The 27,546-nt window shown below is 39.7% G+C and overlaps 2 protein-coding genes across 4 annotated transcripts in view; one reads left to right on the forward strand and one right to left on the reverse strand.

Annotated features, from left to right (window-relative positions):
* Positions 1 to 27,292, forward strand: part of LOC122806754 (cationic amino acid transporter 3-like) — a 31,255-nt gene extending 3,963 nt beyond the window's left edge. Inside the window, exons 2-12 of one of the 3 annotated variants that reach the window (XM_044077445.1) lie at positions 8,704 to 9,101; positions 12,712 to 12,870; positions 13,943 to 14,123; positions 15,179 to 15,291; positions 16,217 to 16,439; positions 22,939 to 23,078; positions 23,556 to 23,658; positions 23,984 to 24,129; positions 24,790 to 24,956; positions 25,409 to 25,517; positions 26,607 to 27,292. In XM_044077445.1, the coding sequence (XP_043933380.1) occupies positions 8,732 to 9,101; positions 12,712 to 12,870; positions 13,943 to 14,123; positions 15,179 to 15,291; positions 16,217 to 16,439; positions 22,939 to 23,078; positions 23,556 to 23,658; positions 23,984 to 24,129; positions 24,790 to 24,956; positions 25,409 to 25,517; positions 26,607 to 26,710 (1,815 nt within the window). In that variant the 5' untranslated portion in view covers positions 8,704 to 8,731 and the 3' untranslated portion in view covers positions 26,711 to 27,292. The remainder of the gene's footprint in view (positions 1 to 8,703; positions 9,102 to 12,711; positions 12,871 to 13,942; positions 14,124 to 15,178; positions 15,292 to 16,216; positions 16,440 to 22,938; positions 23,079 to 23,555; positions 23,659 to 23,983; positions 24,130 to 24,789; positions 24,957 to 25,408; positions 25,518 to 26,606) is intronic. The other 2 variants (XM_044077446.1, XM_044077447.1) reach the window with 2 other exon arrangements.
* Positions 1 to 27,546, reverse strand: part of HACD3 (3-hydroxyacyl-CoA dehydratase 3) — a 1,036,541-nt gene that overhangs the window by 339,623 nt on the left and 669,372 nt on the right. The window lies entirely within an intron of this gene.

Raw genomic sequence — 27,546 nt, forward strand, 5'->3', positions numbered from 1 at the left:
CCTTGTTTGGGATCTGGAGAGAAAGCCCAGTCCCAGTGGAGCATGTTCCCTGTGTGCTCTTGAGGGAAACTGTGTTTGTTGCAGAGAGCTGCACTTGAAAATACTGTGTAAATTCATTCATGTTTTTCGTGACTGTCTCTGACCATTGTCAGTGGTGAGGACTGAGGCTCCTTGATTACTGACCTGGGATAAAGAGAGGCAATCACCCCCTTTGAAGACTCAAGCTAGTTTTTCAAGTGACCTTGGAAAAACATTACTTGAAAGAAATGGGCCTGTCTGAGAACACGTTAACCAATACCTTGTCTTGAGAGTCCATCTGCATTGGCATTGCTGTAATCTCTAAAAGCAGGCACAAACGGAGGTGGAGAATAAGCTGCAGATTTCCAAAAGTAAAGAGTCACAGTAGGTTATCCACAAGCAGTATTTATTGAAAGAACGGATCCGCAAAGCTTTTGTCCCTGCACAGTCATGAACTTCATCAGAATAAAAAAATTCCTCTATAATCAAATTTAAATACATTTCAGTGATCACAAAGTCCCTTTTCTGGAGGGGTCTGGGTGAGATGATTACTTGAATAATTCCACCACCTTCTTAAAATTTACACATAGTGTGAATATGGATGAGATGGCATACCTTGATGTAAGGCTGATCAAAGATAAAGAACTTAAGGGGTTTTAAATCAGAAATCTATAGGAAACTTACATATTCAAATAGTTTTTTTGCATTTTAACAGCTCTCACCCTTTTAAACAAAAGAAGGCCATGGTTAAGGGCCAGTTTGTGAGGGCTGCAAGGATGGTTTCCAGCTTTGAAAGGTTTCTAGATGAGTGTGATGTCTTGAAAGAGATGTTTAAAAAGAGAGGTTACCCTTGCACCTTAATACATGAAGTAATCATGTAAGTAGTAAATAAAAGGGGAAAAGGATTTTACAAACCGCTATTACATCAAGGGGAATTTGACATCCATGTTGGAAATAACAGGAATAATCCTATACCCCTAGAACATAATGCAGATTCGCAGTTTAAGGATAACTTAAACATACAGGAACCTGAGGAGAGAAATTTTTCTAGTGCCTTTGTGACAATTTTTAATAATTTCAGTAAGAATGTTGCTGATATTTTATTTAAGAATTGGAGCGTACTTATGAACAAAGACACTAGGCATACAATAAGTGATGCCCTTGTCATTGTGTACAAGAAAGGTAGGACCATTAAAAACATGTTAGAACATGTACCATCTAAACCACAGAATGATTCCATGAAAAAATATGGTATGTGCAATTATTGTACCTATATTGAAGATGGTTGCACATTTAATATAAATAATATTACTATAAAAATGAAAACAAATTTACATGCAATTCAGAGAAGGTTGTTTACTGTGAATTTTGCACAAAATGTTCCTGTTTTTATGAACGAAAAACAGAGAGAAAATTGAAGAACAGGATCTATGAACATATAATAGACATAAAGAATAAGAAGGAAACAAATGCCCTGGATAGACACAATATGGAATTTCATGACCATATGTTTAAATTTATGATATTGGAAGTAATTGTACTAGATGTAAGGGGAGGTCCTTGGGCTCTCACTTTAAAAAGACAGGAAGCCCTATGGCAGTTAAAATTGAATGCTTTACAATGGCCAGGACTTAATGATTTCTTCTCAATTGCATGTTTCTTAAAACTGAAAGCATTAGAGAGATGATTTTAACAGATTTTATGCAATAAGTGCATTTTAACTGATTATATATAATGTTAACATTGTCTTTTTTATGTTGTGTGATTCCTCAATTAATTATGTAAATAAAATGGATGGGGACGTGTTTTTATGACTTTGTGATCACTGAAATGTATTTAAATTTGATTATAGAGGAAATTGTTTTATTCTGATGAAGTTCCTGACTGTGCAGGGGCAAAAGCTTTGTGGATCCGTTCTTTCAATAAATACTTCTTGTGGATAACCTACTGTGACTCTTTACTTTTGGATATCTGCAGCTTATTCTCCAGCTCCGTTTGTGCCTGCATTTACTTTTTGTGTTTTTTTTTTGTGATTTTTACTTGCCAGATTGCTGTAATCTGGACTGTCTAACAAAGGGGGTCCTCCCAAAGCCCCTTTAAGCTTTTGGAATGCCTGCTCACAGGCTAGGGTCCAAGCTATCTTTTCTGATTTTGATTTTTGAAGTTTAAATAACCAGACATCTCTGCTTTTTTCATGATAGCCTAAACAGTGTTAGTTTGATAAGTTTTCTTTTATAACCTTTCTTTTCCAGTGGTGAACTTCATGGCACTTTCCAAAGAACAGCAGTTGCACATAACTGTGGCAACTAATCATGATTCCTAGGGATAGTTGTGCTTGCTGGTTTTGGGGGATATATTCTTGGAGTCAGTTTTACTGGTGGTGGCCTGCCGGGTGTAGAGTAATTAGAGGATTTCTGACATGTGGTGACTGTTGAAGGTTGCCTTTGGGAAATATTGCTCAACTGTACAGATTTTTGCAGAATGTCTATATTTTTGGCTGATATTTTTGGTCTTTTCCTCATAAAATTTATGGTTTTCTGGCAAATCACTGGGATGATCTGAGGAATAAAGTCACTAAATAATGACATACATTTCAGTTTCAGACTTCAGATCCTTAAGAAAATGTATGTTAAAACAAACCGTGTTATTCTAGCAAACTTTCTAAACTTATAATAGCAATATTTAAAATGTGTCCCTATTTTTGGGGCTTTGTCCCACCATTTTGTCAGGCTTTGTAAAGATTTATTGTATTAAGAGTTTGAGAGGTATGTTTGGGAAGCAGTATTGTGACTGGAAAGTGTACCTGTCTGTCCTGCTTTCCAAGTGTGTTGGTTCATGGGGAGTATATTTGTCTAGAATTAGCACTATAGAATGGAATGTTCTTTACTCCTGTCAGCAGAACTGGCTTCATGGCACTGAGATAAGGAAATTTAGTTTGAATAAACATGGAGAAACTGAAGCACCAAGTCAGGGTAGGTACACCTGGCACCAGTGCTGAATGGCAGTGATACTAGAGTGCATTTTGATAATCTCTATAATTCTTGAGATTTAGAGCCCTGAAAAGCATCAAGATAGCCATTGCAATGTCAGCCTGCCAGCAGTATTACTCATCAAGTTCTGGCTACTCACATCTTTACTACTGCTTTTTCCTGCAAGTACCTGGGTTTGCATAAAGGACAGAACACACTGAAAAAATATCAGCAAATGCATTTTCCATGTTGGGATAATGTGTTCTGATGTACTTATTACTGACATCATCATACATAACAGAACACTCAGTAGTAGAGTTAGAAAGTTATGGATGTAGGGCAACTTTGTGTGTGTGTGTGTGTGTGTGTGTGTGTGTGTGTGTGTGTGTGTGTGTGTGTGTGTAGATAAATATAGAAATATATTTGTGCATATGGACATGTGTATATAAAAGTGTATATGCATGTGTGCCTTAGAGCAAGAAATCTGGACAAAGCCATAAATACTAGGGGCATAAAGGGCCAAAAATAAGGATATATATATTTTTAACATTGCTCTTATAAACGTACAAAGTTGACAGAGTAAAAGTCCTCAACATTGTTCCAGAAAGCCAACAATTTTTTAGGAACTGAGCAAAAAAAAACCCCATACATACATATGCATATATACATACATACATATGCATATATACATACATACATACATATGTATATATACATACATACATATGCATATATACATACATACATATGCATATATACATATATATATATATGTATATGTACATACATATATATATATATATATATATATATATATATATATATATATACTGAGTAAAACATTTGCTGATCTGGAAGGAACAGAGGAGCCAGGTACCTGTTAGACGATCAGGTCACTTTTATTTACAAAATCCACTTCTTTTGGTCAGTTTTCTACATCTTAATACATTTTAATACAGTTTTGAGCACTTTTGTTCACTAGAATGGTGAAAATTGAACTTCATCAGAAAGTGTAGAGTACTAATAGCTAAGTACTAGATTAAATAGAATAGAGGAGGTCTGCGAGTGGAAGAGGGGTGGGCTGAACTTATCTTGTCCATTTAAATATATATATGTATATGTGCGTATAATTATAAAAACATATTCACAGATTTATGGGTTTAACCCTTTTATACTATTCTAACTGCATTTCTTGTGAAAATTTTAGTTGATTCATTGATATTTACTTAAAGTTAAGCCAGTTTGTTTTGATGGGTGCTGCTGCCCTGCAAAACACACACACACACAGGCACATCTTGCAAGAGTATAAATCGTATTTTTTGACAATGTGTTCAAAAAGGCTATTCACTTCTGCTCTCTGCTGCACAGTAGCTTGAAAAAACTATAGTTAGTCATAATGTTGATAAAGCAGAGTAAACAGAAAGTACAGTTGTGTACACTTACTGTAAATGTAGATGTTCGAGTGTATTCACTGTTGCAGTCCTAACAAATTGTTTATCCGCCTCCCGGTAGCCCTCAGTCGGTATATGACATCGGCTGTAAACCTGACGTCAAAACGTCAGGTATAAAGAAAGGCAGCCGACGCCATTTCCTCAGTTTTTCTTGCCTTAACTGTCAGGAGCCCCCAAAAGAAGGCTAGACCAGGAAGAAAACACCCTGGAAACATACCATCCAAAAAATAAAATACCTAGTCTGTGCCTTAGGCAAAAAGAGGGAATGGAGGGTGGGAAACCAGGACTCCAACAGTGAATACACTCTAACATCTACATTTATGGTAAGTGTACAAAACTGTACTATGTTCTTCGTGTTTGCAGTCCTAACAAATGGGTTGATTGCCAAAGCCCAGGAAAAAACAAAGGGAGGAGGAAGAATCACAGATTAAGGGTTGGTAAGGAGGCCTTGCAAAACTGCAGAGGTAAAACCAGCCCTGGATTTAGAAAACAAAGGTAGATTAAATGCTTTGTGAAAGTATGGACAGAAGACCAAGTAGCTGCTTCTAGAATGTCCTTAGTAGGCACACCTCTCAAAAAAGCTGTAGAGGCTGCTCTAGTAGAATGGGTCCTAATACCCTGAGGGTGAACCTTTCCCATGCTGCAGGTAACAAAAGTGAATACAATGAGCAATCCATTTGGAAATGGTTTGTTTGGACATAGCTTTACCTTGAGCTCCAGGAGCAAAACTAACCAGCAACTGATCAGACTTCTGAAAGGGTTTAGTCCTGTCTAATTAAAGTCTCAGCTGTCTATGAACATCAAGAGAGTGCAGAATCCTTTCCCCTTTATTCTGGGGATTATTGAAGAAGGTAGGCAGGTGACTAGACTGGTTAAGAGTCAAACTAGAAACCACCTTAGGCATAAAGGAGCGATTAGTTCTCAGAGAAACCTGATCTGTATGAAAAATAATTAAAGGTTCCACTGCCATTAAGACTTGCAGCTCAGAAACCATTCTGGCTGAAGTAATAGCCAAGAGAAAAGCAGTCTTCCAGGAGAGAAACTTTAAGTCTGCAGAGGCAGCTGGTTTAAAGAGAGGCAGAGTAAGTTTCTCCAGGACAAAATTAAGATCCCAAGCAGGAGTAGGAGCTCTTCTGGGAGGTCTAAGATTGCTAACTACCCTCAGTAACTGCTTCATCAAGGGGTGAGAAAAATGGGTTGCTCAAAAGAACAATGAGCAGAAATTGCTGAAACATGAATCTTGATTGAAGAAAAGGAAAGTCCACCATTAAGCAAGTCTGCTAGATAATCAAGAATGAGGGAAAGATAAGGTTGAGAAGAGTCTTCCCCTTTAGCCTGCATCCAAGAGCAAAATCTCTTGCAGTTATCTGCATAAGATTTCCTGGTGTTAGGCCTCATGAAGAACCTCAGCCACCTGCTGGGAAAGAGTTAAAGTATTAGCCATGCAGTTAAATGCAGAGTTTGTAGATGAGGATGAAGAAACTTTCCTCCTTCCTGAACCAAAATATCTGGTATGAGGGGAAGATGCCAAGGCTGAGCCTGGGAAAGGCTGCAAAGAAGGGGATACCAATGCTGCCTGGGCCAGTCTGGTGCTATGAGAATAGTCTTTGGTTTTTCGTCCCTTATCTTTAGCAGCACTCTGGGAAGAAGAGGCGAGGGAAGGCATAAATTGAGAGTTGTGTCCATGGGAAGGACAAAGCATCCACTCTCCAAGCTTTGCTGTGATACTCCCTGGTGCGGAAGGTTGGAAGGAGATAATTGGTTGGAGAGGAGAAAAGATCCACTTGTGGAGTGCCCCAATGCTGAATGATGTGATGGAAGATGATCCTGTTCAGTTGCCACTCGTGAGGATCCAGAACATGTCTGCTCAATTGATCTGCCAAGGAGTTTAGCCTCCCTGGAAAATACTGGGCTATTAGATGTATGCCCATGAAAGCTGCTAAGGACCATAGTCTCATGCTGTGTCTGCACAGGGGGTAAGAGTGAGTCCCCCCTGCTTGTTGATGTACCACATGACTGTGGTATTGTCTGTCCTGCTCAAAAGAGTCCCAGGGTAGAGTATATCTTTGAAAGCCAGCAAGGCCTGCTGCACTGCCATCAGTTCTTTTAAGTTTATGTGCAGATGAATCTGTTGAGTGTTCCAAGCCCCCTGTATGCACCTGCCTTCCAGATGTGCTCCCCATGCATAATCTGAGGCATCTGTGGTGAGAGTCTGGCTGGCAGGTGGTGGGCGGAAAGGCAGACCCTGTTCTGAGAACAGGCTGTCACCCACCAGAGAAACTCCATTTGTAGACAGGGAATCAGAGGAAGAATCAGGTCTAAGTCCTGTGTGTATTGACACTAAAGGTTCTTGAGGTACCATTGAAGTTTTCTCATATGCAGCCTTGTGTATGGGATCATCAGAATACATGAATCCATGAACCCCAGAGCTTGCAGGAATTGGCTTGTAGAGAGCTGGGTCATGCTTGCCAAGCTCTTGAAGTAAGTCAAAAGATCTTGTTTCTCTCGTGGGAGGAATACCATCTGGGTGGCTGTATTCAGACTTGCTCCCAGGAAAACAATCTCCCTTGTAGGAACCAGTTTTGATTTATTTTCATTGAGAGTGTAACCCAAAGAGGTGAGAATTTTCTTCACAAAGTCCAAATCCTTTTTTAGTTGTTCTGGAGAGTTTGCTTGAATGAGACAGTCGTCCATGTAAGGATAAATTTGAATGTTCCTCTGCCTGCAAAAAGCAATGACTGGCGCCAGGCACTTCATGAAAACTCTTGGAGCAGTAGATAAGCCAAAGGGCAGTGCAGAGAATTGGAAGTGTTGCTCTCCAGCCCTGGAATAAAGGAACTGCCTGCAACTTTCCCTTACTGGGATGTGCAGATAAGCCTTTTTGAGATCCAAAGTTACCAGTTATGAATCCTTGCCCAGCATTGGCAGTAACTGTTGAAGAGTGAGCATCTTGAATTTGGGAATCACCAGAAAAGTATTTAGAATAGACAAATCCAGAATAGGGCACCAGGTGCCCCCTTTTTTGGGCTCCAGAAAAAGCCTTGAATAAAAACCTAGGCCTGCCTGAATTGCAGGAACTGGCTCTAAAGCACCCAGAGTCAGTAGAGAAGAAATTTGGTTTTCTACCTCTGCCCTGTGTGTTTTGGGTATGTCTGGGTATCCTTGTAGAACAGGGAAGGTGTGAAAATAAAACTTGCAACCTTGGTTTACTATGTTGAGTACCCATTTGTTGTCTGTGATGGTAGACCATACTTCTGCGAACCTGGCTAACCTTCCCCCCAGAGGAAACCCTGGGCTTGCAGAGGTAGGCACAAGAAGGCCAGAGTCATTGAGAATGCTTGCGTTGGGAAGCTGGCTTAGAACTCCCTGATTTAGAAGAAGAAGAATGCCATTGTTTAGCCTTATGAGGGGCAGAAGCCTGCCCTCTGGAAGATCTGAAACCCCTAGGCCTAGTGTGACCCTGCTTGCCAGGATCAGGGAAAGACCATTTCTTGGAAGGATAATGCCTACTAAACCAAGGAGGCTGAACCTGAAGGAAATCCGTAACAGCTTGCATAGATTTCACCTTATCCTCCAACTTCTTCAGTACCTCTTCAGCCTTGTTACCAAAAAGGTTGTCTTTGTGCAAAGGCACATCCAGCAATTTAGATTTGACAGGTTCAGAAAGATGCTGCTCCCTAAGCCAATCATGCCCTCTAATAACAGAACCAATGGCTGCTGCTCTGCAGGAAGCCTCCAAAGTGTTAAAACCACAATGAAGTGAATGCTTAGTAACTAGAGTAATAAGTATATGTCTGTGGTGAAGATTTATTGATATGCTGTAATAGCATTATGGTCTAGCTCAATAAATAACATTAAATCTCTGAAAAAGGTTATGCATAATATGCAGTTATCTAGAAAGAGGACACCTCCTTTGGAAATGGTAAAGCAATATGTAAAGAACTTGATTTCTTTCTGACTGTAAATGGAGGTTTGTTGTTATGTTTATGTGCCTTTAATGTGGTTCACAACATCTGACTGTTTTTAAACCTTTCATCAGTATTGTTATAAAATTGTTGCTACCTTTGCTGCTTGAAACACACATCTGGTAAATGCCATTTTGCCAGTTAGGCACACAGTTTGTTAATCTTTAGGTCTGGGCTGGGGCAAGTGTATTATGTGCTCATTTTAAATAAAATGTAGACTACAGTAAGAAAACTGGTTTATAACATTTATGCGATAATCTGTCTTAATATGTTATTTACTTTCTGTTTATATTCCTGCAGAAAGAGAAACTTAAAAGATCCTCAAAAGATGGCCACTAGAAAGGTAACTGAATTTGGAAAGAAGCTGATCCGTAGACAGAAGATGGACTGCAGCATGGAAGAGACCCGCTTTGCCCACTGCCTGACCACCCTAGACCTCATTGCCCTGGGGGTGAGCAGCACTCTTGCTGCAGGGTTCTATGTGATATCAGGGGGGGTAGCCAGGGACAGCGCGGGTTCTGCTATTGTGCTCTCTTTTCTGACTGCTGCAATGGCCTCCTTCAATGCAGGGCTCTACTATATTGAATTTGAGGGCCGCGTCCCCCAAACTAGATATGCTTACTTGTACAGCTATATCACCATTGGCGAAATTTGGGCATATATCATAGGATGGAATCTAATACTTTCTTATGTAATAGGTAAGTCAACAAAATGAGATGCACTGATTTCTAAACATAGTACATACTTAATTGCAGCATAAAAGTAAGGGTTTGAAATGTGAAGATTGAGCTGGCTTGCCACATGTCTAGCGGTACCACAAGAGAGTTTAAATTGATTTTGACAAGCACTACAAAGTTGTACTGAATTGTTCTATCTTCATAGTTGCACAGCTCAGGGATGAAGGGCACATTCTTCTTTTAGAGTTGCATTACCTCCCGGTTCTAGCATATTTTGCTATTTTGATTATTTTTAAAAGACTGAACATTGGTATATTGTCTGAGATTTATAATGGAATACTCAAACAATATGTGCAATTTTGAAACTAGTAGCCAAACTGGCACATTCACCATGAAATAGACCATATATGGAGCTGATGGAAAACCTGTTCAAGGTGTGCATACCTTTAAATATGTGACGGGGGAGACTGTAATGTACCCTGACACATACCTTAATTTGATGCTGTATGCAACAAGAAAAAAAAATACAGAACTCTGTTGTGCAGCCTTAAGATACTTTTGCAATGAGAAAGATGGACTGTTAATCCCGACAGCTGAATTTTCAGTATGCATCTCTTAAAGATTGCATTAGTTGGTAATACCACAATCCTGACATATTCTTCAGTCAAATATACAAGCTAATCTTTTTTGCTTCTGAGAGAGACAAGCACTGCAGGGTTCTTTCTTGCTTGTATGTGACAGTGTCTTGTATCTGTGAGTGCTGGCCTCAAACTGCCATGCATCTTTCTTTTAAAACTGTAGTGTCTTGTTAACTGCCTTTTTAACTTGCATTTCTTTTGAAGGTAATGATGAAGACTCTTCTATTGCACAGCTGCCTTAATCTTAGGTGGCTAAAAAATAAGGTTATACTTTGAGACAACATTCAGTGGCCTTTCCCAAAACATGGAGTAAAAAAGAGAGGTGTCCTTGAACTTTACAAGTTATGTGGTGTGCTGTAGTATAGATTAGGTTATTATACTGTAGGAATTTTCCCAATATATAAAAATCATGGGAGAATTCCCCCAAAACATGCTCCACTGGGGGTGGAATGTGTGTGTTAGACTTGATTTGTGGTCTACCTACACCACAGCCTGAGCTCCATCTCCATTTGCTTGGGGTAAGGACAGTGATGTTTCCTGACATCTGTATGTTGTTTCTTTGTGCAGTAACACAATAAAATGTTTTGTCCTATCAACCAGTGAGGAGGGCTGTTATGTTTGGTAATGCTTTAGAATACTATCTGCTTTTACCAAGGTCTGATTAAACCCAAACTTCAGAATCCTATATAAACGCATTCTACGGACATCTCCAGGAATGCATGGATCATGCTATCCCAAACAAAACCAAGACCCAATCATCCAAAGGCAGGCGTCCAGTCTGGTGGACCCCTGCCATAAATAAACTGTACAACAGAAGGAGGAAGCTACTACATGACAGAGCAAAATCCCTAATAGGGAAGGCATCTCTGATCAGTACTAGCAAAAAATTACGATCCCTCATAAAATCCTCCAAGGCCAGCTTCGAGAGAAAAATTACACAGGACACCAAAGACAATCATAAGACTTTTTTCAGTTATGTTAGAAACCTGGGATGCAACTCCCAGACTTGTTCTGAGTTGATTCTAAATGACAAAAAATACACTGAACCCACAGACATCGCCAATATCCTAGCAGACAGGTTCAGTGCAAACTTCTCCTCCCCCACAAAAGAGCAAGTATCTATCCCAGCAGAGGGCTGCCTCCCAAACATCTCTGGTGCTCAGGTGAAGGCTGCCCTCTCCAAAGCAAAAACACTGCTTCCATGGGACCAGATGGCGTCCCAGGTTGCGTTCTACATGAACTACAAGAGGAACTAATCCCTCAAATAAAACAGCTATACAATCTCAGCCTCACTACAGGATATGTGCCCACAGAATGGTGTACAGCAACAGTGGTCCCACTCCACAAAGGTGGAGCCTCTACGGACCCTGGAAACTATCGCCCCATAAGCCTGACTAGCTTAGTCTGCAAGGCTATGGAGAGGATCATCATGGAGCTCATAAACAAAGACATTGGGGACCTACAGACACTAGATCCTACCCAGTTCGGCTTTGTCAAGGGCAGATCCTGCCTTTTGAACCTGGTTGACTTCTTCGAAACAGTCACCAAAGCCATAGATGAAGGGAAGGTAGTCCACACAGCCTATCTGGACCTTGCAAAGGCATTTGACACAATACCCCACTCTGGAATAATAGATAAGCTATCCAGCTTAAATGTAAACCCCTATGTCACAAGATGGGTCGCAAACTGGCTCAAAGACAGAACCCACAGAGTGAGAGTTGCTGGAGCCATGTCAGACTCGAAACCGGTCACAAGTGGCATCCCACAGGGTTCTGTCCTGGGACCACTCTTGTTTGGTATATACTTTTCTGAGGTACAGGCAAACGTGGGAGGACTATGGCTCACCAAGTTCGCAGACGACTGCAAACTGGGCACCATAATCAACTCTCCAGCTGACACAAACATTCTTCAAAAAGGTCTCACAGAGACAGATAACTGGTGCCAATGCCATGGTTTAAAGCTAAATGCCAAAAAATGTATAGTCATACCCTTTAGCAAAAACAATGTGCCCACAAATTACCACATAGGCGGAAACCCATTAAGTACAGAGAAAGTTATTAGGGACCTGGGGACCCAAGTTGATAGCAATCTCTCCTTTGAAAACCACATTGCCAAAGTGGTTAGAAAGACCTTCTACATAGCCCACCTCATCACGAAGGGTTTCACATCTAGATCAAGAGAGGTAATCGTGCCCCTTTATTCATCCCTCATCAGGCCCATCATAGAATACAATGCCCCTTTTGGGATGTACCTTACCCGACACTTGCAGCAATTAGAAAGACCCCAAAAGTATCTCACCAAGAGGATCAAGGGTCTCAAACAAATGCCATATGCTGCTCGGTTAAAAAAACTCCAGCTCTACTCAGTTGCATACCGCCTACTTCGAGGCGATCTATGCCTGACATACAAAACTATGTCAAATCCAGAATTAATGGACATGCTCCACCTCAGTAAATCTAAATCCCTTAGAGCCACATGCTCGAGGGACTTGAACCTCAGCACAGAAATAAATAGAACTTGCTGGAGGGACAGGTTCATAACCCAGAGGCTCCCTTCACTCTGGAATAGAATTCCAGTTCATGAGAGGCAGAGCACCTCACTGAATCTCTTCAAGAAGAATCTCGATAGGTGGATGGGGGATCGTAGGTTTGTCCCAGGGATTACTCCCGTGTCACTATTAGACAGAGGCACAGTAAACTAAACCTTAAAAAGGGCACAGTATACTCAAATCAAGGGGTGGCATAAGCCATACAGAATCAGGCTAGGCTTATAATTGCCTCAGGGCAGATAGCCTAGTATGAACCTATGAACCTATGATTAACTATATGAAAGGCGTCCATTTAACTATATGAAAGGCTTCTGTTTAACTATACCTTTATCAAACAAATATTTCTGGTCTGATTTTAGTATAGGAAGAAAATATACATTTAAGTGTGCTGCCGTTTTTAAACTGTTTAGCAGCATTTTCCACTTTTATATTTTCCTTCACTCAGGCACAGCGAGTGTCGCCAGAGCATGGAGTTCCACTTTAGACAATCTGGTTGAGAAACAAATTTCATGCTTCTTCGAAGGACACATCTCTATGAATGTACCAGGGGTTCTAGTAAAGTATCCAGATGTATTTGCTGTGGTACTGATTATGCTTCTGACAGGTCAGTAAAATGTACATAATTTTATTTCTGCAGTAGTTCTTGGAGAATTGCATTGAACATTGTGAACATTTGTTTGTGTGGTCCCTTACCACAGCTAATGATGTAGAGTCACTTCAGGATATGAGGTTCGATAGTGCAGATCTTAAGCAGGTTCAAAATTGACTGCTCTGATGATTTTAATAGTTTTCTGTATATGGTATATAAACTTGCCTACACACACTACATGAATTTGGAGCCATTTTGTAAACAGAAAAACAGACTTGTAATTCTATAGCATTCATATTTTTGAGGCAAAAAATAATTTGAAGTACATTGTGTTTCACAGCAAAATGTATGCTATTTTAGACTGTAAATGTCATCTTAATGTCATTGGCTGTTACACATACAGTTGCTTTGGCATTTTGTGGCAGAATGAGGAAAGGAAAATAAATAGTGGATGTTTGTGAAGCTTGTATAGCCTAAATTGGGGCCTGTATAACTTTTCTGTATATCATTTACTACATTATATACATGAAATACAATTAATTTTATTGGACAATAATTCAATTATTTCTATTCATTATCATTTATTACCATGTTTATAAGTTATAACATTTTTTGAGTTAATGTTAATGCTTTGACTTATGTCTACCAGTATCCATACTGGAGCCATTGTATGTATATCAGTCTTATGAGAACTTCTTTTTCTGTCAGAAGATTATAGTATTTCCGATAAGGAGTTAACACTTGATGAAGGAAAATGGCATGTTATTAATAGAGATGCAAACGGTTAACCAGGAAGGGCAGTGCACAAAGCATGGACTAAAACATATATTTTTCAAGACCAGTTAAATGTTAAGGCAAGACACATATCTTAGAAGTCAGGAGTAGGGCAAATAATCTGTCCTGTTCATGATGAACAAAACAATTGGTGATAGTGTGGTACAGAACCATTTTTGGGAAATAGGCTTGAAGTATGACAATTGGGTGTTTTTAACTGGCACGGTTACATGTTTGATGTGAACTCATAACTTTCAATAAGACACTGTTGCTCTGATGTGCCTGACATTTCCTTTTTTCCTTTTATCCATAGCCTTGTTGGCGTTTGGTGTCAGTGAATCTGCATTTGTTAATAAGTGCTTCACTGTGGTAAATTTGTTCATTCTTTCTTTCGTCATCATTTCTGGATTTGTTAAAGGAGATTTCAAGAACTGGAAAATGACACAGGACGACTACTTTGACACCATGGCCAACTTCACTGTCAGTGACTCCAGGTAAACAGCTTATGATAATGAAGTTCTTACTGTCTACATAAAGTTGATTGCTGTATGCTTTAGACACTTTGTCTAATTTGTTTTGGGTTTTCAGCTTCTCTTTTTAGTGCTTTTTGACTAGCTACAGCTATTACAGTTTTCCTTGTTATTGAGCCAGTTTGAATAGTTGTTGTTTATTTGTCAGTCGCTATTCTTGAGTCCTTATATGGGGACACACCTGAGCAGCAGTGCCATTTGTTGTCAGTCATTTAACACTTTCATCTTAACCAGTAGGGCATTTGACTATACTTAATCAGGAAACCTAGGCATTGTTGAATGGTGTAGGAATAGTGAATCAAGAATGTCTTAAGTTTCCTGTTGTCAACATTTTGCTAGCTCAGGGCTGTCTACATCATGCATTGACTCTACTTTGGACGTGGAGAGTTTTATCTTCTCCCTCTTCTCTGAGGTTGTGGTACCTCATCATGGGTAGTTTTAGAAATTGTGACTGCAGGGGGGCTTGCCCCCACATTAAGAAGTGCAGGGTAGCTTTCATGAAAGTGTGTGTGTGTGTGTGTGTGTGTGTGTGTGTGTGTGTGTGTGTGTGTGTGTGTGTGTGTGTGTGTGTGTGCGCGCACGCGCATGTGTGTGCTGAGTGACCTTGGGAGTGTCATTGTTTTGAAACCGTGCTCTCATGAGACTTTATATGTTTAAACGTCATCTCATGTTGATTAAATGGCACATGATTAATCACAATATACCTTATGTCTTGGTTTCTTGCTCATTTTAACAGAACAGTTGGAGAACTGCTTCATTTGATGCCGTCCAACAATAAAAATAATTGTTTTAATGTCTGGCATTATAGTATTCAGTATGGGGACAGTTACTTGTAACAAACCAGTAATTTTAGTAACTAGTTACATGGATGGGATCCAGTAGATTGTAAAGTTATAGTTGCATGAAGGTATTTTCCTTGCTCTACTCTGGAATTTTTTATAATTTTTGAGTCTAGTTGTTAAACCAAAGGAGATGGTGTTCTCTTTGATACTGACTTTACACTATGTTTGTATCTGCAGCTTTGGCGATGTGGGTGCTGGTGGTTTTACACCTTTTGGATTCCAGGGGATTCTAACAGGAGCTGCAACCTGCTTCTATGCCTTTGTGGGATTTGACTGCATTGCTACAACAGGTAGGTCACTGAAGTGAACACTAACTAGTGGAGGTGGGCTGAGATGGCTGCTGTTAATCACCAGTGGCCTTAGATAAAGTACTATAATATTGTGTAGCCATTATTAAACAGTGTAATGCTTAGATGATGTATTTGAAATACATTGCATAAATGACTTTCCAAACATGAAACTAATCTTCAGTTGTGTATTTGGCTAATTTCCCCATATTATCCTGTTAGAAGCAGAGATGTAGAGATTACTGACAGAAGGTTTCTTGCCAAATTGTCATCCCAGAGCTCCCTGTTTGATATGAGAAAGAGGGTTCAGATGTTGCTACCCACTCAGTGAGCAGTATGGAGAGAACTTTAAATAACTAAACCACATAACATGCAGCATAGCAAAACATACTTTTGCAAGAATTAACAAAAAGGAGTAGACAACAGTACAGAATTATACATGGTAGAATTAATATGGTACTGAGCTGCATAGAAGTGCATCATACACAAACACAATATTAAGTAACATTGCAGGCAGTATATTTATGGCAGCTAAAAATGTGACATTTAACTGGCGCGTTTAATGTGGTATCTTATCAAACCTGTAATGATAGGCTTTTACACTTTGGATTCTACAGCACTGTGTTAGCTGTTGAAAAGCTGGCAGAGAGCACAGTATATTGGCATCTTCATGCTGAGAATGTAGACTACAAGATGGTGATATGTAGTGAGTAAGAAGGTAAATCTACTTGTAGATGAGTTCTGTAAATAAGAACCAAAATATCTGTTAGTGGACAGCCATACCATGTTCTTTGGAATGTCACACAAGTTTTTGAATGAATGTGTGAATTTTGTTGAGTGGTATGTATGCTTATGAACAGAAATCTCTGATTGTTATTTGTGGTTTAGTTTCAGTTCAAGACCATCATATTTTTCTCTCTCTTACTAGGAGAAGAGGCCAAAACCCCACAGCGCTCCATTCCTATTGGAATCATTGTATCATTGCTGATCTGCTTTTTGGCTTACTTTGGAGTGTCTGCTGCTCTGACCCTCATGATTCCATATTATATGCTAAACAAAGAAAGTCCCCTTCCTGAGGCATTCATTTATATTGGCTGGGCCCCAGCCCGTTACATTGTAGCAGCTGGATCTCTGTGTGCTCTATCTACCAGGTAGGATGATTGTCTTAAATTCCTTGTGTGCCATTTCTTCACACTACAGTGTTTTTTTTCTTTGTATTTTCCCTCTTTTGTTTTAGTGACCTGTAGTTTTCTCATAGGTTTGTTGATCAGAAAGCGTACTTTTGCCAGAGTTAAGAATCACTGGCAGAATATTTTCATTTTGTATACTGGCCTGATTTTCTAGATGTCCTTCCATTTACTGTTGCAGATATTTATAACACTAGGGAATCTCCTGCCAAGGGCGGCCTGACGTTAGGGCAGTATACTAAAGCCTATAGATTACTTTAAGGTTCATCATAGATCATGTGTATGCTCCTTGTGTAGCGTAGGGCATAAAGATGACGTCTGGACATACCATCCTCAGAATTCTGTGCCACCAGTCCAAATACCATCTCTTGCCTGTTGGTCTGAATGCTTGTCCCGTTGCTGGTTCTCCAAGCCATTGCAGATAAGTGCCCTGTTGGGGTTTTATTCTACTTATCTTTCTATTATTATTTTGCTGCTTGTGGGGTTTCATGTCCTCCAAGAAGGGTAAATGCCATTGTGGGAGACAGATTTCCCATAAAGACCAGTGTCTGTTTTGCCTTGGCATCTGGCATGACCACAGGGCTGTTCTTTCTGTCAGGCCTTTGTTCCTAAGACCTTTCATAGTAGACTTTTTTCCTTTGGTGCTTTATCTTGAAAACCAGCATCTTAAGCTTTTTGCTAAGGACACGATGGAGGGACTTCCCATTCTGAGGGACAGCGGTCTGTGAAGAAGGCTACTCAACCTACACTGGAATCTTCTGTTCAGCCTCTGCTGGATCTCTGTCTTGAGGTGAGTGAATACCCAAGGGTTCACTCGGCTTTATTGTTGGATTCCTCTGCTATGACCAGGTTGGATGGTGGCTGGGACCCAACTTTAATCACTTCCAAGGAGACACTGCAGACATCTGCTTTGGACATTCATGGGGAACCATGGCTGATTTATCACCAAGGGGGCTAGAGGTGTTCCTCAAATCTTAGTCAGAGAAGAATCCCCTGCTACTGTTATTGAATGCCATCCTGGGAATCGCTTGCTTACCTTTACTCTTCTCAGATTCCCTCTCCTTTGGATTATGGATCTGAGGAGGAATCTACCAGTCCTGATACTCCCTTTAAGAGATTTCTTTTGGGGACACAATCTGTAGGATGACAGACTTCTTTAAGTGAGAGTGTGCTCAGGATACAAAAAAGATATTATGAGTTTGTCAAAGGAAAAAACTTCAAAGACCAATACACGTAAGGTTCAGTTAAGGCACTTTTAATTTACTTGCTGCAAGGAGACAAAAACATGCAAATACAAGGTTTTGTCTAACTATTAACAGGAAGTATGTTCATTCTTATACTATTTTACAAGACATGGCCTTCTAAGGCTGACGTAATCAAACACAACTTTTAGCATTGTTCTACAGCAGATGTTACTCAGATTTTCTGCTGACATGACTGGATTTGTAAGAAACTTTTGAGAAAAACAACCTGGCCTTGGTGACCATTAATCCGTTTGCAGGCTTTTATTGTACAGTGTTACATTTCAAGGTACTCTTCTAATTCAGATACAAGCAAATGCTGATTGCAGTTCATATTTTCAAGCAGGCTTTGTCCTAATTATCTGTAACTTCTACAGCTGTGTATTTTCTCACAGCACAAACGGAACTCCTTGTCTAAGGTTCATAGAAGTAGTATTGTTCTATTCATTATTTTCCTAACATAAGCAGAAATCATCTGCTTCTCAGTAAATTTCCAAGGCACAAGCAAGATTTTAGCTAACAATACAAGGTCAGAAAGCATCTGCAGTTTGTACAGATTTATGCAGTATGAAATAGAATAAATGTGTTAACCCTTTTCAAGCTCTAAATGCACTAAGCATATTACTAATACACACATTAATACATATTTTTCTGACAGAGTTACTACAGATGGATGGACCTTCTGCTATTTCTCATGCCTTGGCTTACTTGTTGGACACATTTAAGGCTCCAGACTCTCAGCCCCCTGCCCCCAAGAAGCCTGATAGATTCTATAGGGTGCCTGAGGACTTTAAGTACTTCTACAAGTGTCCTTCTGCTGACCCCTCAGTGGTGTCTGTAGATTCTGACAAGCCATCTCAATTGCTTCCTTCTCCTAAGTTACTGCCTTCTGATAAAGATAGCAGAACCATGGAAAGGCTAGGCTAGATGGTTTATACCTCTGCTACCTTTGCTTTTAAGGCTATTAATTATCAGAACCATATGTCCAGGTACTTGTTGGCTGTCCTTTCCCAGGCCTGTCAGGTTATTTCTGACCTTCAGACTCTAAGGGTAAAACTTCTGCCCTTTCCCTGTTAGGGGCTTCCTCCCAGGTGGCTTGTCATTCCATCAAGTGTAGTTATGATGCAGCAGATGCTTCCCCTAGTGCTGTTGGTTTGGGTCAGTGATAACAAGCTATTCTTTGCTTCGGCTTTAACCTTTGCCTGATGATATCAAGGCTATGTTTGATGGATGCCCTTCTAGAAAATAAACACTTGTTTGATGAAGCTGCTGCTTTTTTGTTTAAGTCCCTTCAAAATAAGGGCAAGGCTTTACATGGCTTAAACATGTATTTGTTTCTCCTGTGCCTCAGTTTCAGATAAATTACCCCTGTAAGTCAGCTTTTTTCATAGGCAGTCTCACCCTCCTAAGGGTAAAAAGGGTGGTAAGAGGTTCCTCCTGTGAAGGCTACTCAGACGTCTGTCTCAGAAGTATCCTTTTCCAGATAAACCAGGTGCTGTCTGACTATCCTATTCTTCCCAGCTACTTTCCTCTTTGCATTTGCCTCTCTCTCCCTGTTTGATTGCAGATTACTCTGGATTCCTGGATTCTGTCCATTATCCACCAGGGTTACATTATGGTCTGGAAATCTCTTCCCCTTTTATGGGTATTCCTCACCCCCACAGGAACAGCTGTCCTTTTTTCCAGGGGTGCTTCGAGATCTTTTGACTCAGGGCTTTATTCAGGAGGTGCCTTGGTCCCAAAGGGGGAGGGGTTTTACTCTAGGATATTTTTAGTGCCCAGGAAAGTGGAGACCAATTCTAGACCTCTCTCATTTAAGCACTTTTCTGAAGGTGCCCTCCTTCTGAATGTTGTCCCTTTAGACTTTGTTTCGTCTTTTCCTTCCCCAGGCTTATATGGTGTCTCTGGATCAGAAGGATGCTTATCTCCACATTCTGATTCATCCACTTTTCAGGAAGTTTTTACTTTTCTCTTTTGCTTCCTGGCATTTTCTTTTCTCTGCTTAGCCCTTTTGCCTTTCTACTGCCTCTGGGGTATTCACCAAATGCCTCGCTCTTGTGATTGCTTTTTACAGGCTTCAGGGGATTCAAGTACTTCCTTACTTGGACGACTTCCTGTTTCATGCATCCTGTCAGGAGATCTTGTTGCAAAATCTTTATTTTGCCATTTCCTTTCTGCAAAGTCTGGGGTTCACAATAAACGTCAGAAAGTCTTTTCTGACTCCTTCTGAGGACCATGTTTTTCTGGGGTGCAGGATCCAGATTGTGCCTATGGTGGCATCTCTGCCTCCTCCCAAGGCCTTAACACTCATTTCCTTCTTTCACAATCCTCTTCCTTGGCCTCTGTAACAGCCAAGGAGTTTCTGAGAGCTCTGGGGTTCATGACATCCACCATCCTTATGCTCCCGCTGGCCACAGTCAACATGGGAACATTTCAGTGGTTTCTGAAGTTAGTCTGGCTTCAACATGTGCATGTCCTAGAATTTGTAGTTCCTCTTCTACCTTGTCTCAAGAAGGAACTTCACTGGTGGATTCAACACTTGTCTCTAAATCCAGGGCTCTCTTTTCATCCCCCACTTCCATCTCAGGAGCTATTCACAGATGTTTCAGATGTGGGATGGGGAGCAGCTTTTGGCTCTCTAAAGGTGCAGGGGGTGTGGTCACCTCTCCAACAGAGAGCACATCAGTGTCAACGAGATAAGAACTCTTCTGCTGGCTTTTCAGGCTTTTAATCCTCTCTTCTCCCCAGGGCATGTCAAGGTGTGTACAGATAATACCACAGTGATGTGGAATGTTCACAGCCCCTCAGGTCAAAACATTGTGGCAGACACTCTGAGCAGGTTCTTAACTCAATCCCAGGAATGGATGCTTCACAGGGATGTGCTTCTGGATATTGTCCACCAGTGGGATACTTTGCAAATTGATGTTTTTGCCTCTCCTCTGAACAGACAACTTCCTGTATTTTGTGCCAGAGTCCCAGGTTCTCTGGTTTGGAAGGTGGATTCCGTATCTTTTTTTGAAATGTTTCTTTACCCTTTCACTCCCCTTCCCCTCATTCCAAAAGATTTGAAGCTAAACAATTGCTTAAAGGTGTCCATCATATTAGGTCTCCCAGAAAGCCTGTTCCTCCTCCGTGGGATGTTAATTTTGTTTTGGAAAAACTGACTCAGAGCCTGTATCTTCAGCTTCCTTGCAGTATTGCCCTTAGAAGTCTGCTTTTGTTAGCCCTTATTTCTGCCAGATGGGTGTATGAGCTTCAAGCCCTTATGGCTTGTCCTCCTTTTTGGTATTTTATAAAAAGATGTCCTTGTATTCTAATCCTTCTTTTATATCCAAGTTGGTGAAGGAGTTGTCCCTTAATCAGTGTATTCATTTGCCCACTTGTTCACTTCTCCACAATCTGCCAGTGAGAAGGTGCTGCACACACTGGATGTGCATAGACAACTCAGGTTTTATTTGGATAAGACTAAAACTATTAGGAAGTCTGACCATCTCTCTGTTTCCTTTCATCCTAGGTCCTTAGGATTAACCGTGACCATGCAGGCAAGTTATTCTTGGATCTCTAAAGCTATTTCTTTTTGTTGTTCATTTCATGGTAAGAACCTTCCTTATTCTGTTAAGGCTCATTCTACTAGAGCTGTGACTTCTTCTGGCTCTTTTTTCAAGGGTTTGGATACTAACCCTATTCTTGAGGCAGCTACCTGCACTTCTGTGCATACATTTACTAAGCACTACAAGTTGGATGGAATTTGTAGAGCTAGAGCTGGTTTTGCTAGGACCATCCTTCATGGCTTCTTAGAGGGCTGTGCTGGTCCTTTCTCCTCCTTTTCTTCTTCCTGACCTTTGGCATTCTCCCTAGTGTAATGAATACTGCAGCAGTGAAATGGAAGGACATAATACAGTTCTGTAAAATCTTACCATAATGGTAGATATCCTTCTCTTCACTGTTGCAGTATTCAGCCTCCTCTCCCTGGTCCATTTCTCTTCTGGATGTACTCACTGCTACATTTTTTCTTGGACTGGTGTTCCTACTGAGGCTTTCATTATGTCCGGATGTCATCTTAATGCCCTATGCTATATGAGGAGCATACGCGTGACGCACGCCGTACCTTAAAGCAACCCGAAGACTTTGGTATACTGGCTGGATGTCAGGCTGCCCTTGGCAAGGGCTACCCTAGTGTTATGAATACTACAGTGGTGAAGAGAAAGACATCTACCACTATGGTAAGATTTAACACAACTATAATTTTGCTGTATAAGGAAGTCATTGACAGTTCTGTCACATGGTTCACAGAACAAAGAAATGCAAGTTATTAGGTTTGAGGAAATCCAACTTTCTAGCCATTTAATCTAATGCATGTGACAGGGTCTTATATTTCATTTGTGAAATTATCTTTTATTGAAATACTTATAATCTCTGGTGCATTTTTCTTTTGTTAGTTATGTTTCTAATATACCTCTGTAAGTTTTATTTTTTGGGCTTGCTCTATCTTGTATGTGATGTTGATTTGAACAGCTTCTACATGTAATGTGTACCTTGATTTACAGCAGAATGTGTATTCTTTCTATATAGTACAGAGGATGGTGAAATGTGGTTTACTTTGAAGATCTTTTATGCAAACTGATTTATATTATACTCTCACACTCTAATTATTTCTAATTCATTTTAATCCCCTCAAAATGACGCCTTAACTATAAAAGGTACGCCTCTCTTTCTTATTTTTCCCTTTATGCTTAACTTTGGTTCTAAATGTTTTTTCTAGCTAAACATTTTACATTGTCCTCTGATATACCATGAAACCATGATATCAAATTATTTATTTGTTACCATTTTTATTCCCATGAAAATACATACCTTTTGTCTGTGTATTTGCTGAAAGAGAATTTTTTTTGTTATCTGTATTTCAGCATTTTATGAAAATGTATGCAGTTTGAGGTTATTTATCTAATAAGACAAAACAATTGTTTTAAATTAATGTAGGCAGACATGTATTTTAGAAAACAAAAGAGCATTGTTTTATTTTCCTAAAATGTAAACATGAACATGGCACCTAGTTCTGCAGTAGTTTTTGCCTAAAGGTAAACTGCAGAGGTTACATACAAGTAACCTTCATGCTAAACAGCAAAGATTGACAGTGGAAGTTGCATGAGTTAAGAGGCAGAGTTTGGTCCAAGATGGAAGGCATTACATGTCTTAATGAGTTCTTCCATTTCCACTATCAGCTTGCTGGGATCTATGTCACCAATGCCACGTATAATCTATGCCATGGCAGAAGATGGACTGCTTTTCCGATTCCTGTCCAATGTCAGTAAGAAGACAAAAACACCAGTGATTGCAACAATTGCTTCAGGTGTTGTGTCAGGTGAGGCCCAAGCACAGTTTCACTCTGACTTTCTCTCTTGTCTCTGTATCTTTTCCACTTTAATTCTATTATGGAGGGGTGTGTGTTGCTAAAGCATTTAAATATTATGCAACTTTTGCTTGATGAGGATAGCATCTTAATGGAGGTAAGATGGATGGTGTTATTGCCTTTGTTTTAAGTCACTCTTTCTTCAAAAAATACTTGTGCATTTGGTGCAACCAGTAGGGATGCTTCTTTAGGCATGCACACACTGTTATGTTACCATGGAAGTAACTATAATTTCATAAGTGGAGTGTATGTGTGCATGTCCTATGTCTTTTTGTTTTCTTCCTGTATATGTGCATGCCCTATGTCTTTTTGTTTTCTTCGTGGCCTGTTAGTGGTTGATGTGGTTTAAAAGCTATGAGTGTTCGTGTTAGTACATTAGAAATATTTTTCTTTAAGGTTCATTGACTGCTGCTTTGTTTTGCCTTGCAGTTGTGATGGCATGCCTATTTGATCTAAAGGCTCTTGTGGATTTAATGGTTATTGGAACTCTCTTAGCTTATACCCTGATTACAGTCTGCGTTCTGATTCTCAGGTATGGGACAAATATCTCATGCATGGTGGTGAGATTACTTGTAATAATAATAATTAAAACTCAAAAGCTGATGTATTTTTGGTGTCAATATACATTCTCTTTGATAAATAAAATGAGGTGTACTAGCCACGGGTATGAGTTGATGTGAAGGTCACTGCATAGTTGAGACTTGTTTGATGTTTCAGATGGAGAATTTGAGACTGTAACCAACCCATTGTAGAAAGAATCTCCACACAGCTCATTGGTCAGTAGCATAGGCTAAACTGTCATGCACACACCTCATGTGTAGTCTTTAGGAATGACAGTGGTTGTTTCCTCACTGCAGGTATCAGCCCAACCAGAATACTTCAGAACACAATACCAGCATGGAGAGAGATGAACAAATCACTCTAAAGTCATTATTTTTTCCCAACAATGAAAATCCAACAGCATCCTCTGGGCGTTTGGTCTACTACTGTGTGGCAATAATGTGTAAGTATTGCAGAAATAATCTTTGCATAGTCAGCTGTATTGATAATTAGACCAGTCTATTTTGGCTGTAACTTTTATCATTTTTACACCTGGTTACATAATGGCATGCTAAATGGAAGTTACTGTCCTGACATCCTCAAGGACAAAGAATGGTAGGAGACTGAATTAACTAGAAATTCAGATGAGGCTGGAGTAAAGCCTTTTATAATCTGTAGTTTTGATATAATATTACTTCAGGGAATGATATACTTGTAGCTCAAACACATTTTTCAGATCATGCATAGTTTGCAAGACAGGAGGTTGTCAAGTGGGACTCGTCCAAACTTGACTATCCATCTGCATATGACTGTGTAACCAATTATAATCCATGCAGTGTATTAAAACAAGAAACATAACATACAAAGTGACATAAACTACTATGCCCCACCCATGTGTTTGTCAACAACATCCAAGGGCTGGTAAGGGTGACTAATGGTGGTCATATATAGTTTAGGCAAGGTACTCTGGTTTGTGTATTCAGTGGTTTGCGTCAATCCCCAAACTTAGAAATTCCTTGCAAAAGTTAACGATTCTGATTTGATGGAGAAGAACATGTCAGTTGTTTATTGACAGTTTCTTTTGTTCTCTGATTTGAGATGTTTTTTTTTTTTCCTATTCTAGGCACTTTAATCACAGTGCATTGTATTGTGCTGGCATTGTATACTAAAAGGATTGTAAACCCATGTCCTGGGTTGAGTGCTCTGCGTATAGTTTTTATTGTTCTCATTGGAGTTGTTATTGCTGTAGTGTGGAGGCAGCCAAAAAACAAAGTGCACCTCAGCTTCAAGGTAAGGAAGTACGGATAATGTGGCCTTTTACAAACAGTCATAATAATCTGGATTTGGTTTAATTAAATTAAATGCAGTTTCCAGTTTAACAGTAAAGAGAGACAGGCTTATCAAACTTAGCCATCTGCATACAAGTGCAAAGATTTTGTTGTTAGTAATAGTTTCCTTGTTGTAAAATAACATCCCTGATTTGTATAAGCTGAAGTTACTACTTTCTACTGAAGAATACATTTCTGATTAAATGCCTTTGGGGTCCCATCACCAAAAATGGCTATTACTTTTGCTGGAGCTCCTGTCAAAAGATTTCTTGATAGGCTGAATAGTACATCTCCTTTGATTAATGTGTAGATTAGTATTGACATATCTGGAAACTAACTATGCAATAAATTACTTTGAAAATACTTGTGGTAACCAGGGGTAACTTTGGTCTGACACATTTTTCTGTTCTGTAGGTTCCTTTACTACCCATTCTTCCAATAATAAGTGTGTTTGTGAACCTCTACCTCATGATGCAGCTAGATTTAGCTACCTGGGCTCGATTTGGTGTCTGGATGTTAATAGGTAAATATTTGTACATTTCAGTAGATTAAGTTCTTAGAAATGTTTGTAACTTCTTCTGGTGATAGAAAAGAGTTGATGTCTTCCTTTCTGTTACTAAAGCAATGTACTGTGTTGTCATAGCAGACCTCATTTGATTAATTAATGTAGAGCTCCCTATTTGATCAGAGTGAGCTGTTCTGCACAGTTCATATAACTGTACTACCGAGTCTAAGAGTGGTGTTCATGTATTGTTTTAATTTTCAAGTTGCTAACCTGTTCTGTAAACCATGTGTCTTTTCGAATTACACAGGTGTTATGCTTAGTTTTGAGTGGTCATCCAACCTAGTCTGTTATGCTGAGCAAGACACATAACTATAGTATTGTTTTCATCAAGGTAATGCAGCACACCTTTGTATGTCTAGTACCACAAGCAGTACTGTAAATAGTCAATCATGGGAAGGAGCGTTAGGAAAAATGTTATCTATATTGCAAACGTAAGCAGCAGAAGTCAATGGATAGCCGCTGTGTCATTAGTCTTAATCATAATTGGTGTGTGCTGGTAGAATAATCACAGTATAATTGCTGTGACTGGAAAATAACTGCAGATAATATGGTGATGAGTTACAAGTGCTGTCATTGTTTGGTGGGGGGGGGGGGGCTATACCTTACAGTAAATCACTAAGGGAGCAATTTTACACCTTGGATGTATTCAGTCCAGGACCTTCAAAGCAGGAGCCCTCCATATGTTACAGGAAGATATATTCCCAGAATGTGACTGGTGCACTTATGTAGGCATTCATTCTTGTGTTTATAATGGCAAAAATGTATCTTGAGTTGTAAGCCAAAGCTGTGGCATAAGGAGGTAAGACAATGTCAGTACTGCTGTTTTTGTTGTTTACTCTTGCTGCCAGTTTGATATGAAGTATTCATTACAGTATTTTCAACCAGTTGACATGAGTTCAGTCATACCAGATGAAATTTCTGTATTATATATGGCAAGTGTTTGGAGGTAAACTACATAAAACACTGCTGTAATTGTTATTATTTAGGGTTCCTGATCTACTGTATCCGGAAATTGCATATAACGTGATTTTATACTTTTTTCTCTAGGTCTCCTGATTTACTTTCTGTATGGAATGTGGCACAGCTTTGATGGTAAGACTTCCAATGATGAGGAACCTACTCTTCTTTCCAGAGATCCAAGTTGTATGTAACCTAATCCACATGATTTAAATACATCACAGCTGGTGAAAGTTGGTCTTTAAGCTGCACATTTGTCAAGGATAAATCATAGATCCCCTAGGCAGGTATGGAGTTGCATCAACAGAACCAAGCTGGAGACAATACTGCAGTGCCCTGTCATAAGAAGAATGAGCTTGTCCTTCACTCCAGTCAGTGTCTGAGAAAGTTCATCCAGTGTGAATCATTTTTCAAAGTGGTTGATTCCAAACACCATTCAAGTTTACAAGATGAATGCTATCCATCAGACTTTTAAAATTGTTAAGGGTATCCGATGTTGTCCTTTTTATTCAGTTATGGAGCTGATCCTAGGATCAGACTCTGCTGCATTTTACAGACTTCAAACCCTAGTCTCGAGCTCCACCCTCTTCCCATGATGCACTATATTACTTCTAACTCCTCAGATCCCGTTTGCTGCCAGAAGTGGACAGATGGAATATTTCTATGTCTTGAGCTGTGAGGGATTCTTTTTCTCATCATTTGGTATGAGTTTATTGTCTAAAATGTCTGCCATTTCATACCTCCCTCATTAAACCACTTAAGCTTTTAGTCTTTTATATGCTGTGGTCTCTATTTCCTGCTTAGTTTCTTGTTTGGGAATCATTCCAGATGCAAGGGTCAAGATTCCGGTTACCCAAGTTTATTGTGCTCTGTCTCCTGGTGTTTTTCCTGTGACTTTGATCGGTTGGCCATCTGGACACCCACAAACAGTCCGGATATGTATCATGTGTAATGGATTGTCACTGAATACTCAGGTTCTTGCCTTCCATTTTTAGTCCGTTCTGCATGGGTTTATGGTTTTCCTGATCAT

The sequence above is a fragment of the Protopterus annectens genome, chromosome 7.part0 (assembly GCF_019279795.1).
Source record: "Protopterus annectens isolate FY-2018-M chromosome 7.part0, PAN1.0, whole genome shotgun sequence".
Lineage (NCBI taxonomy): Eukaryota > Metazoa > Chordata > Ceratodontiformes > Protopteridae > Protopterus > Protopterus annectens.